Source organism: Labeo rohita, chromosome 4 (assembly GCF_022985175.1).
Source record: "Labeo rohita strain BAU-BD-2019 chromosome 4, IGBB_LRoh.1.0, whole genome shotgun sequence".
Taxonomy (NCBI): domain Eukaryota; kingdom Metazoa; phylum Chordata; class Actinopteri; order Cypriniformes; family Cyprinidae; genus Labeo; species Labeo rohita.
In genome coordinates, this window is record NC_066872.1 from 23,390,889 (window position 1) to 23,404,986 (window position 14,098).

General features: G+C 34.1%; 1 protein-coding gene and 1 long non-coding RNA gene across 3 annotated transcripts in view; one reads left to right on the top strand and one right to left on the bottom strand.

Annotated features, from left to right (window-relative positions):
• The window catches only part of gramd4a (GRAM domain containing 4a), a 66,774-nt gene extending 57,556 nt beyond the window's left edge, over positions 1 to 9,218 (bottom strand). For both annotated transcript variants that reach the window (XM_051108579.1, XM_051108578.1), the window contains exons 1-2: positions 8,960 to 9,218; positions 4,703 to 4,910 (exon numbers count right to left, since the gene is read on the bottom strand). In XM_051108579.1, coding sequence (XP_050964536.1) covers positions 4,703 to 4,910; positions 8,960 to 8,988 — 237 coding nt within the window. In that variant the 5' untranslated portion in view covers positions 8,989 to 9,218. The remainder of the gene's footprint in view (positions 1 to 4,702; positions 4,911 to 8,959) is intronic.
• Positions 1 to 14,098, top strand: part of LOC127164580 (uncharacterized) — an 83,607-nt gene that overhangs the window by 65,690 nt on the left and 3,819 nt on the right. The window lies entirely within an intron of this gene.

Here is a 14,098-nt window from a genome sequence, read left to right on the forward strand (position 1 = left end):
GAATGTAGTAAGAAAGGACAGATAAAATGCCCCATAGGGTTTCGAAAATCATGTCAATTTACAGTTCACAGCGCGTGGCTGGGTGACTCCCACAATTCCATGCCACTACCTAAACCCAGACCTTAAATCAGTGAGTGCACTTGGGATTTCTGGGATTTAAACTCATGACCATATGTGCTGGTTTGATAGGATTTCAGCTTGAGAGGATAACAAGACGTGACTCTTGCCTCATAACATTCATTGCCCCTTACGTCTGATGTCCAAAACGGTTTTTCCACTGCCAACAGTAAATAAAGCTGATACGCTACTGTTGTTACTACCAGCTAAAATTTTTAAGTAGCTTCATGCTGTTGTTTCACTAGGTGCATTAACAAAGAACATTAATAACAGTAAAATATTAAAGACTTGAAAATGTCAAGTTGTTTTCACTAATTGGATGTTTGACATGCGGTGTCTATAAATTTCAAGAAAATAATGTAATTATAGAGTGCGTCTTCTGAGGTCATATTTAGTCTGTTTCCCACAAAAACTTTCTCAGAGACCTTTTTATTAGTTTTCACCCAAGGTCTTTGGCTTTCTCCTCATACTACTCATTTTCATAGTGCTCACGGCAAAGATCCATGCTGAGAGGAGAATGAGAAAAGAAAGTGATTATTTAATTTCAGACTACAGTGAGACATCTCTGTGTATAATGTATACAAGGACAACTGTGTCCTAAGGCAGTATCTTATACTGAAAGTATCATAACTGACTGTTTGAAAAACAAAACTCTATGAGTTTGATGTTAGCATAAGGCTGATGTTTGCTAGGCTATTGACTTAATACTCTAATAAGCACAAAACATAAAAGTTAAAATTGCTTATTTGCAATTAAGATAAACTATATTCTGCATACACTATTTCGACTTTGCCACCATTTTATTGTTGTTTTTTCTTTTTTTTACTGAGCTCACTAACATTGCTTATACTTAGATGATTTTCAAATCTTAACTGATTTTAAAACCACGGCAGACCACAGACATAAGGACAATTTGAACAGAGTTTTTAACATTATAATCCTCCGAAAGCACACAGTAGACGTTTCGACCAGACCGCGATACCACACACCTGCCGACTATAGTAACCACTTCACAGTAGCAATTCCACAGACACAACATCTCACAAAAACTTAGATGATCAAATGCTACTTTAAAAGAAAAACAAATACGGAAGATGATCGACGTCGTCAGCTGGCTCTCCTGGTGTGTGTTCTGTTTTGCAAATACTTTTGTGACATTTCAGCTGGCAGGTTTCAGCTAAAATAAAACACAATATCCGGTGATGAAGCTTAATTACTCTCATTGGTAATTTGGGGGTATCTCATCGGAGACAGTTCGATTAGGAGTTAATATATCAAACTAAAAATCAAACATTTTTTTTGAATATACAGTTGAGGTCAAAAGTTTACATCCCCCTTTCAGAATCTGCAAAATGTTATTATTTTTACCAAAATAAGAGAGACCGTACAAAATGCAAGTGATTGTTTATTTAGCACTGACTGGAATAAGATATTTCATATAAAATATGTTTACATATAGTCCACAAGAGAAAATAATAGATTAATTTATAAAAATTTATTTAAAAAAAGTTTACATCCCCTTGATTGTTAATACTGTGTTCTTACCTGAATGATGTTCTTGAGTCCCTTTTTTGTCCTGAACAGTTAAATTGTTAAACTGCTGTTCTTCAGAAAAATCCTTCAGGTCTCACAATTTTTTTTGGTTTTCTAGCATTTTTGTGTATTTGAAGCCTTTCCAACAATGACTGTATGATTTTGAGATGCGTCTTTTCACACTGAGGACAACTGAGGGACTCATATGCAACTATTACAGAAGGTACAAATGCTCACTGATGCTCCAGAAGGAAAAACCATGCATTAAGAGCCAGGGGGTCCAGATACATTTGCTATATACATTTTGATTACTGGAAAACCAAAGAATTTGTGGGACAGAACAGCAGGCAGTTCATGACAAACAAGGGACTTATGAACAGCTATCACTAAATGAAAAACCACAGCTGTGGATCATTCAGGTAACAACACAGTATTAAGAATCAAGGGGATGTACATTTTTGAACAGAGTCATTTTTATAAATTCAATTATTTTCTCTTGTGGACTATATGTAAAGATATTTTATGTGAAATATCTTATTCAGGTCAGTACTAAATAAACAATAACATGCATTTTGTATGATCCCTCTTATTTTTGTAAAAATAATAACATTTCGCAGATTCTGAAAGGGAGATGTAAACTTTTGACCTCAACTGTAGGGTAGGCTCTGACTCAGTCAGGAGTAGTAAAATCTTTGTAAAGATTCCACACAACTCAGGGGGTTTTTTTGGAAAAAATTTGGTTACGACAATTGGGCCATGGATTGGACAAATTAGCGACCACCTTACCAAACACATAGCGGCACCCTGCCAACCTCCCATAACACCCACAACAGCGCAGATATGAGTTTAGCATGGATCAGCACTACTTTTCTTGAATATGTAAGCCAGTAGGCCTTTCTGTGTGGAGTTTGCATGTTCTCCCCATGCTGGTGTGGGTTTTCTTTGGGTGATTTGTTTTTTCCCCACAATCTAAAGACACTGCAGGATAGGTGAATTGAAGAGAAAAAACTGCAGGTATGAATGTGTGTGTCAGTCCTGTGATAGACCGTGATAGACTGTGATAGGCTGTTTCCCTGCCTATTTTTCCAAAATTATGGGATATGCTCCAGCATCCCCGCAACACTTAGGATAAGCGGTTTGGAGATTGGATTGATAGACGGAAGGTTTTGCCATCTACAATTCAAAACAGCCAACGTTGCCTAAAACGACCGGGCGGCTCACTAGGTTTTGGTACAGAGCCACGGTTGAGGGATGAGCATTAGACGCACTACCGTACAGCATGACGCCCTAAAGCGTCCAAGAGAAACCCATAGACCTGTCACTCGACATCTCAGTTTACATTTCCAAAACACACACTCATGTTGCAGATGGAAGCAGAGGAAGCTGGCTCTTCTGTGAGACACTTATGCAACACCATGACTAATCTGAGGCTGCACCATTGAGGGGAAAGCCTCAAAATAAACAGAACACCAACTTACAGAGATACGACTACAAACCTCTCAGGAAACACCTCTAACACGATTACGGTAAATAATTCGTCCATAAACCATCTGTGAAATGAAAAGGTACCAGACTGAAGCTACAGCGTCTGGTGTTAACAGGATGGTAAAGTGCATTAAAGCATCATTTGGCTGCAAGGGTTGAGACCTTCCTGTATTTCTTAGGAACATCAGCGCAGTTTAACTAGGCGAATGAGATAATGTCGAGACAGAACATTAAACAAGCTCTTTCTGCTTTGCTACATTATAGAAGATAAGGAGAAAGTTGACATAAAAAGGTCAGACTCTAAAAAAGACAGAGAAAACTGGGCCTACTAAGGGGCCGTTTGCACAGAACATATTTTTGCCTTCCACTGCGCTACTATGAGACACTGTTTTAAAAACTTAAAAAAAGAAAAATGCATCCTGAACTCATAGAAAACAATGTGTTCAAATTTGTGCTGTAAAACAATTAATCGCGATTAATCGCCTCCAAAATAAAAGTTATTTACATAGTGTGTGTGTGTGTACTGTGTTGATCTATTATGTATATATAAATACACACATACAGTATATATTTAAAAAATATTTACATGTATTTACATGTTTGTATATATATATATATATATATATATATATTATATTATATTATGTAAACACAAACTTTTATTTTGGATATATGGCGATTAATCGCTTGACAGCACTAATTTGAACAATTTCAATAGAGTTTAATGTCAACATGATTCTATGCTAACATGCTTACATTTTCAAATTTTAAACACAAATACTTTTAATATATATCTGTTTTGTTTTTGTTGGTACTTCTCAGTGCTAAATAAAATATATCCACAATCTATATTTCTCTTGACTCATCCATATAGATTTGTTTTTCTTCACTAAGCTTGACGCAATGCATCATCTGCGTTATCTCAAAATAATACAGTTGGCAACATCAGCCCTCATGGTTTTCCTTTGAACATTTGTGGTATAGAATGTTAGGTAACAGTGTACTGTGAAGTTTAACCAGTGTTGGCTCAGCAAAGGGCCACACTGGGGGTCTAAAATAAGACACAGAGTCCGAATCCAAGTCGCAGTTACTTTAGACAACTTGTGATACCTTAAAATGTTGTCTCTGTAGTCAGCTCAGTAAGTTTGGAAACTGACTTTTATAACACATGTATTACTTAACTAACTGTAGTATACTAACATATAGAAGCTCTTAAGCGAGTCGTTTATACACTACCAGTCAAAAGTTTTTGAACAGTAAGATTTTTAATGTTTTTTTTTTTTTTAAAGAAGTCTTTTCTGCTCACCAAGCCTGCATTTATTTGATTCTGAAAATGTAGGAATAAATTACATTTAAAAAAAAAATCAAATGGAAAAAAGTTAGTTAAAATATTTCAAAATTTTACTGTTTTTGCTGTACTTTGGATCAAATAAAATGCAGGCTTAGAGGGCAGAAGAGACTTCTTTAAAAACATTAAAAACCTTACTGTTCAAATACTTTTGAACAGTAGTGTACTTCATACTTACTCAACAGAGAGTTGTCAATTAAAATGAGTGTAATTACTTACAGGGTCTCTTTGCTCGTCATTGTCTCGTACTGAAGGTCGAGGTCTCAGCAGCATGTCATCATTACATTCTGTGTCCGATCCTGTGGGGGACTCGGGTAGATCCAGGAAGTCATCTCGCTTTGGACCGCGGAATCTTATTTTGTCCAGCCGCTTTAGCATGTTCAACACAGCTGCTTTAGGCTTTACCTTAACATTGTGTATGGCAGCCCTACATGATTAACAAAGAACAAACATGTATTAAGGAAAAAAGTAACGACTTAACAGAAAACTTTAAAAATAAGAACAACTTGTTACATAGTAAAGAGGACACAGGTGTCCACTGCTGGAGAAATCCTACTTACACATAATGAAGATGCAAAGTGGCTTCATTACAGTAAGCCAATAGTACAGACAGACCGATATATATCATCCTGTCAATTTAATTAGCCAATTTTTGGCTCATTTGAGATTACTGGCATTGGCTGATGCTGATGTTGACTTGGTCGGCTGACAAAAGTGCTAGTAAATACAGTATAAGTGTTTCAGCAGTTTTGTTTTCAGTAAATAATATTAAATAATGCATAACAGTGGTTCTGTCAGATAAGGGAGACATAGAAAGTGTGAAGTGGGTGGTCCCCGGGACCAGGATTAAAGGAGAAGTCCACTTCCAGAACAAAAATTTACAGATGATGTATTCACCCCCTTGTCATCTAAGATGTTCATGTCTTTTTTTCTTTAGTCGTAAAGAAATTATGTTTTTGAGGAAAACATTTCAGGATTTTTCTTCCCATAATGGACTGCTATAGTGACCCGAGTTTGAACTTCCAAAATACAGTTTAAATGCGGCTTCAAACGATCCCAAATGCGGTTGAAAACAAAGTTTTTCGACATACCCTTGAACCAGAGTAAACAGAGTTCAGGCAGAGTAAGACAAGACGAGCGTTTGAGATTAAAACGTATTTAAATTGTTTTTTTTTAATAAAAATAACAGATCGTTTCGCTACATAAGAGCCTTCTTCCTCGGCTGGGATTGTTTACAACCGCATCTGGGATCGTTTGAAGGCGCATTTAAACTGCATTTTGGAAGTTCAAACTTGGGGCTCCATATCAGTTCATTATATGGAGAAAAATCCTGAAATGTTTTCCTCTAAAAACATAATTTCTTTGCAACTGAAGAAAGAAAGACACAAACATCTTGGATGACAAGGGTGAGTACATTATCTGTAAATTTTTGTTTGGTTGTTTGGAAGTGGACTTCCACTCATGTATAAAAATAATGTACTATGAAAAATACGCTTGCTCCATTTTGTTGCCTATAATATTAATCAATTAAAATTAATTAAGTAATGAAATAAATGTATATGTGTGCATTTAAAAAAAAAACATTATGTCATGTAAACATTTACAGATGTCAAATTAAACCCATTAAAAAAAAAAAAAAAAAAAAAAAAAACTTAAAAACTATACACAACCATAATAGTAAACATGCATTAAATCATCAGCAATGTTTTATTTACTTAATACTAATAGGCTGATTTACATAATTACCAATCTGGGGCTATTAAAATAAATACGTGCACGCTCATGGATGACAGAAAGCTACTAAAGAGCTGACCTTTTAAAACAAAAAGGAATATATTTGCTCTTCTGTCCTGTAGTCCTTTGCCAAAAGAACATCTCAGATCGCAACAGGTTGTAAATGGATTTCAGGTGCTTTTCCTGCCTCAAGCAAGAATCCTTGACCAAAGTTTTTTAAAATACAGAGGAGATCCTAGTGGAAATGGAGTGTGGATTTCCTACAGAACTTAGGAATGTTATTACCTCTTTAAAAGTGCTTCATAACCATCATGATGTAATCGTTTCCATTATTGCACATGCTGAAGATTTTATGAAACCAAGTTATTTAAAACCAAATGTTTAACAGCCCAGCAAATGCAATTTTGTTATTTCAAAGTGTTGAACTTTTAGAACGGCTTTACAGCAGCGTTTCTATAATTGATTATGTATTTTTCCTTTTTTATGTCTATGAACCTGCTTTGACACAATCTGTTTTGTATATAGTGCTATAGAAATAAACGTGACTTAACTAAATATATATGAATTAATATTTTCCATGGAAGCAGGAAAGTCAAAAAGCTCTGAAACATAAACACGAGGCTCAGTATTTAAAAGTAAAACTTTTTTTTGCTCTACCACTCACAATGTAGTAAATTAAAATCCCAAAATAAACAGGTAAGAATAAAACGGTATTATGTAAAGAAAATAATGGCATAGATTGTAAATGCAGACAACAACACGATGGGGTCATGAGCTCCAATTGTAACCGTCTCTCACTGAGATTACATTATAGAACAGGGACTGCCTTTGAGAGCTCTCAGTGCTTATTATTATGAAATTATATTTGGCTGTTATTGTGATTCTGCATGCTGTGAAAGCAGCAGAAGTCTCTAGTCAAGTACACAAGGAGGAACTAAATGTGTCCACCCACGTAACCCACCGATATCTATACTGCCCACATCTCTACATGAATATCCACCGCCAAGGCCCTCTGATTCACTTCTAACTAAACACGATTGAGAGCTCTGGAGGAACGCCATGACTTACAACAGCAAACAATGACAAGGACATTCATATCTGCATGAGAGAAATGAAATTCAGTTCATTCAAGATCAAATCTGTGCTACATAACACGCAAAAACACAAAATGTATTTCTTTATCTGTGTATGAGTCATACAGAGAGTTCAACACTACAGGTGCTGCCTACATAAACTCTCTCAGTGCAGGAATACTGCGTTTATACTGATCAAAGAAATTTGTCTTGGAAAAATCAGCTTGATGTGAAACCAATTAATCTGAAAATGACTGAATCAGTCAGTGATCAAATTATTAAATTAATCAAGGAACAACTAATTTTAAAAATGAGTCATTTATAATAAATCAAATTAACGACAGCTGAATGAATCGATGGGTCAGTGATTCAGCTGATCAGTTGATTTCCTAATGTCCAAATGAATCTGTGACTAATATGTCAATAGATTAACAAATCCATGGATTAATTAATCACAAGATTAAGTCATCAATTACAACTGATCAAAAAACACTTGATCAATAGTTCAGTTGATTCCAGTGATTCAGCTGATTTAACAATGGTTTAGTGACTTCATAGAACAATGAATGAATAAATCCATGGATTGATTAATCAGAAGATTAGTTCATAAATTAAACAATCAACTGATCTGACAATAGATAAATAAACCAGTGACTCAGTAGGTCAATAAATCTGTGGATCAACTGCTCAATAGATTAATTAATCAGTGGCTTTTCCCATCAATTAATTCAATTTATGTCAAAAGATTCAGTTTATTTCAGTAGGAATAAATGAATCAGTGACTCAATAGGCAAATTAATAAATGAATTCATGGATCAGTTAATCAAAAGGTCATTTCATCAATGATTTAACAAATCAAATCAATCGAACAATGATTCAGCTGATTTCAGTGATTCAGTTTATTTCACAATAAATGATGAATCAGTGACTCAATAGGTAAATTAATCACTGAATATATAGATCCAATAATCAAAATATTAATTAATCAATGACTCAATGTAATCAAAGAATCAATTATTTAGTTGATTTTCCAATGGAAAAATGAATCAGCGATTCAGATCAATGAATCAACAGAACAATGTCTACAATCAATGGAACAGTAAATCAATGATTTACATCCACTGATCAGTGATTCTATCGATATGAATAGATGGATCAGTGAACGAGTCAGTGAATCAGTCAGTGAATCATTAGATAAATAACCAATGAATAACTTCCTTTCAGAATCACGCGACGATCCGTTTTCATCATCGCAACATCAGTAACACATGTAAGCACTCTCACTCCATCATATGCATGTGTTCTCTAGGCCGTCTGCGTACTGTGTGGATACAATGTATTCAGTCCTGCGTTCTACAGAATGATACATTTTGTTCCAATGATCAATGTGTCTGAATGACAGAATCACGGTCACGTTCTAGCAACGCATTTAAATATCACATCAACGCGATGACACATTCGATTATGACGTACAGATACTTAGCTATTTAAATCAGCGAGTCTTAGTGCGACATTCTCAATAATACGAACAGCTTATTTTAAAGATCGTTATTTAGAATACAAACGATTTCATCTATGAATTATGACAGTTCCACTGTAGACACATACTGTAAATCGCCTGTTGCCCTCTTGAATATTATTAAAGGACACATGGTAAAGATCCGCTTACCCAGCTCGCAAATCGTAGCAAAGTTTCATGAACCCTGCTGATAGTCTGTGATAGATCCTTCAGTAACACCTGCTGGAAAACTGCTGTAAATATACACAAGATCCCTGAGCAGCGGCACGCTCTTCCCTACTGCCGTCTAAAAGAGCTGTGCGATGTCCCTAGAGTCTTGATTATGTGTGAGTTAATGTCAATCCCCCCAGAGAGCACGGATCTGCGTGTCTTGTTGATGTCACCGAACTCACACACACAGCAGACTGGCAGATCTCTTAAACGCGTCCGCTGATCTCTTAAAGGGACCGCAGCACTGTCTATAAAAAGTTTGGATGCAAAACATACGTTGTTTTTCGGGTATATGATAAATAACCCTATTTGTTTGTTTGTTTTCTTTTTAATTAGTCTAATTTAGCTTATTATTTATTTATTTATTTATTTTAATGTTTTTAAAAGAAGTCTCTTCTGCTCACCAAGCCTGCATTTGTTTGATCCAAAGTTCAGCAAAAAAAATAAATAAAATAAAATAATAATAATAATACTATTTTAAAATATGTTTACTATTTAACATAACTGTTTTCTATTTGAATATATTTTAAAATGTCATTTATTCCTTGATTTCAAAGCTGAATTTTTAGCATCATTACCCCAGTCACATGATCCTTCAGAAATCATTCTAATATTCTGATTTTCTGCTCAAAACATGTATTATTGTTGAAAACAGCTAAATAGATTTTTTTTCATGTTGTTGTTTTTTTTTTTTTTTTTTTTTTTGATGAATAGAAAGTTCAAAAGAATAGCTTTAATAATAATTCTAATAATAATAATAATAAATGTTTCTTATACGGCAAATCAGCATATTTCTGAAGGATCACGTGACACTGAAAACTGGAGTAATGATGCTGAAAATGTAGCTTTGATCACATAGATTTTAAATATATTCAAATAGAAAGCAGTTATTTTAAATAGCATAGTTTTTGCTGTATTTTGGATCAAATAAACTTGATGAGAAGAAAAACATTAAAACTTTAAAACATTAAAAATCTTATTGTTCAAAAACTTTTGACTGGTAGTGTATTAAATGGGTAACTATGTATAAAATATGTAATTTTTGTGTTTGTATTTAATATTATACATGAACTATTGAACTAGAGTGATTATTGGTGAATAATTCAAAGTTTCACTATTTTCACTATTTTTTCCCTCATAACATAATTTTACACCAATAAATACATTTTACTTCACAAAATATATTTATATTTGAGATGAAGGCTGAAGTCGTATCAGTTAATAAAAGCTGTAATTTTAGTTATGCAACTCTTTTTTTAGACACTTTCACTAAATCATGGCTGATTGCAAAACAATAACAACAACAACAACAGCAGCAACTAATTCTTTCAGTTAAAATGATATAAAACAGACTTTACTATTTCATATGAATAATAAAATGCATAAAATCATGGAAGTGAAATTAGATATATTTTTAACAATTAAAAATAAAAGGTTGTATGCTGAACTAAAGGTAGATTTATTCTGCCTGTAAAAAAATAATGGGAGTTTAGGCAAAAACACCAAAGTTACTGCTGTAAAATCACAGTAAATTAAATCAATGGAAAAGGTGTATGACGCTTTTAGATTATTTCGGTCAATATATTTATTGTTCGGTTATTTGTATTAAATTGTTATTTTTGCAGCAATAGCTGGTAATTTATTTTATTTATTTATTTTTTTTAAATTCACAAATACATAAGTATAAACAGCAAAAAAAAAAATGTTTATGTCAGAGCCTCATAAGTTTTACTCACATTTTTCAAGCATGACTCTCTGTGACTATGAGCAGAACTCTCAAACTCCTTTCCTGGATCAGGCTTGTGACCTTTGACTGCTACGCTTAGTAAATAATCACCTTTTAAACAATTTTCACGTATTCTACTGATAAGATTACACTGTATGCAAAGCAAAAGCAAATCACTCACTTTTGGTTAGTCAGTATGTTAATGTAAAGCAAGTTTTATAAAAAAAGTGACCAACCCAACAACCCAACGTATAATGTCTTTATTATTCATGTCAAACACACTTGAATGAGCCTTACCACTAGATGGCGCCAGATATTACCAGAGATGTTTACTGGGGAACGTTCTTGTCATTTTAATCACATAATTTGTTTGATGCTTTGCTTCATGACTGTCTTTTAATTTGTATCGCATATTTCATTCTCATGAAACCCTGAAGTACACAAGATCCAACGAGCCTTGTTAAAATATGTTTTTAATTGAGCATAATACTAGGTTTCTTTATGCAATAAACCATTCCATTAATTATCTTACCACACTTTGCTGAACATTTAAAATTTAACCCTTTTAACTGATTTTTCCAGTAGTTACAAGAGACGGTTAAAAGTTAACATTTAATTCAAAAGAGTAAATTAGAGTTCACTTATATATAAAGTTCATGAAAAAAGGAGCATGAATACCTGACCCTAGACCAGTACTTAACATTCGAAGACCAGATTCAGATCAAGACCTGTTCATTTAAGAATTTTAAATTTATAACAAACCCTATCATACAGGGTGAAAAAATATATACTACACTATGTAAGTAATGGTTGTGGTAATTGTCACCTTCAGTACACTGCAGAGACCATAAGACCAAGATCTAGACCAAGCCTGTAGTTGTTGAGAACATGTTTACATGGTTCAGAGATGCCTCAAAACCAAGATTAAGAATTTGGAAATGGAGACAGAAATACTCCTGCCAAAACAAGACATCGGCAACTAAAAGACCTACAGGAAATCAATAGAACTGAAACGATGTTTTAGCAAGGTGTGAAGGCACACAATAGCAAAATGATCATAAATTATCATATTAAAGCCTAAAATATCCGCTAGGTAAATGTTGTGCCAGTAGATGGCGTTAAAAGAAGGTGAAACAGCCTCACAAAACAAGTAGCGTTTTCAACGTATGATTAAATATCCCAGCAGAAGTCACACCATTCTCTTTTAACTATTCAGTTGTTTAGACTGACTGTGTTTTAAAAACTATTTTTCTGTGAGAGCTATTCAAGAATTAACAGCTGCTGGAGCACAAACCACCCTGAGCTTCCCGAGTGTTGAGCATTAACATCACAAGGGGAGTGAGGTAAGTGGTTGTCCTCCTTAGGCAAGAATACATGAGATAAAACAGAGGTAAAACTGATATGCATAATAATATTTCAGAGTGTCTGCTATCAGCTGAAGGAAAGCTACAGTATAATACAATTAGTTAAGCACAGCATACCCTGAAGCACAACATACTGCCTCACCATTATCACCTTAGAAAAACATGCCTTTTTCAATAATTCACAGCTAATCTTTTAAATCTATCCCATTTTTTTATGGTTTACATAAAGAAGTTTGCTTTAGCAAATAACAAATAAATGGACATTTTTTACATGCAAAAAGAAAATAAAAACAGTAAATATTACATTTGTCATATGTTTAGTTTTGCCATGAGAGAGTTTAGCATGGTAATGTATGACCTTGTTAATGTTTTTGGAATAAATTTTGCTTCGCTGCTGCAGCAAAGCAAAGGTTTCTGAAGGGTAACAAGCATTTAAATGTTAAACAGCAGCTCATTGGCTGCTGATACAAAAACCAATCAATCAGCTGAGCCGTGTGAATAATAATGTCATTATTGTCATACTGAGTTAGAACTTATTGGACTGCGCCATCTAGAGTTTCATGACAGAACTGGATTTTATTTTCAGAATTTGTGGCCATGTGAAATAGACAGATAAGTTCATAGAGCTATTCTGTTCTTCTGAAATTACACTTCTCGTGCCGCCCTCTTCCCACAGTGCCATTCGCTGCAAAAAAACAGCATTAGGATATTTTCCAGACTGTCATTAGGTGGGGATATTTTATTCAGGGACTATTTATGCAGGTTACATTGTTACATCATTAGGTGATGACAAGTGAATGTCTTTATGGGTGAGTCATTGACTTATTCACTTAACCAGTTTGTTCAAACCTGATTTATTCACAAATGAAACTCAGTGAAACTTTCTATCTTTAATAAAAAGACATGTAATGTATTTAAAAGATTCTTTTTTTTTTACTTTGAAGTATTTTCTTTACAATCTAAATGTGTCAGATTAAGAGGAAGAAAAAAACACATTTAACTGGAGTTTTGACTTAAAGCCTCCAAGTTATTAAAATAGACTGAAACAACTTTTACTTGTCATTTACTATATGTGACCCTGGACCACAAAACTAGTCATAACGGTCAATTTTGTGAAACTGAGATTTATACATCATCTGAAAGCTGAATAAATTAGCTTTCCATTGATCTATAGAGATGTACTGATAGGACAATATTTGGCCAAGATGCAACTATTTATTGAAAAAAAAAAAAAAAAAAAAAAAAATCTAAATATTGAGAAAATCGCCTTGTGCAAATTAAGTTCTTACCAATTTATTTTACTAAACAAAAACTAAGTTTTGATGTATTTATGGTAGAAAATTTACAAAATATATTCATGGAACATAATCTTTACTTAACCTAATGATTTTTAGCATAAAAGAAAAATCAATAATTTTTACCCATACAATGTTGGCAGATTTAACCCATTCTGCTGTGAAAATACTGAATAAACACCCCAGTGTGTTCTTCCCAAAGGCCATTTCCTACCTATTTTGCCCTCATTTTCCCATCTACTCTGTCTCTAATGGCACTGTGTATGTGAGACTTTAGGAAGGGGCAAAGTTTATCAGCCCTAAGCTGAATGACAGCTGAAAGTAAGCTGTAACTCTATCCACCAAATTAGATTTCTTCCGAAACCCTGTCAGACCTGACAACAGAGGAATGCTCTTTCATACATGTTATTTGGGATCTGCAGTCCATTTCATACTTACACCCAGCTTATTTCTCTAATATTACATATTAGAAGTGAAATTCATTGTTCAAGAAGAAGAAAAAGTAGGACAGGATCTGATTGTGATTGGAAGGTAAAGAAAACGAGCATTACATACCAGTGGATTGTGAAAGACTCCTCCCCTTTTGAAAAGCCATAGGCATCTGCTTTCAAGGGCGGAGTTTTTGACAGTGATGTGGAGGCTGACGGTCAAGTTCACCCTTCAGTGTAATGGTTATGCTTCCTTTTGCAATTTG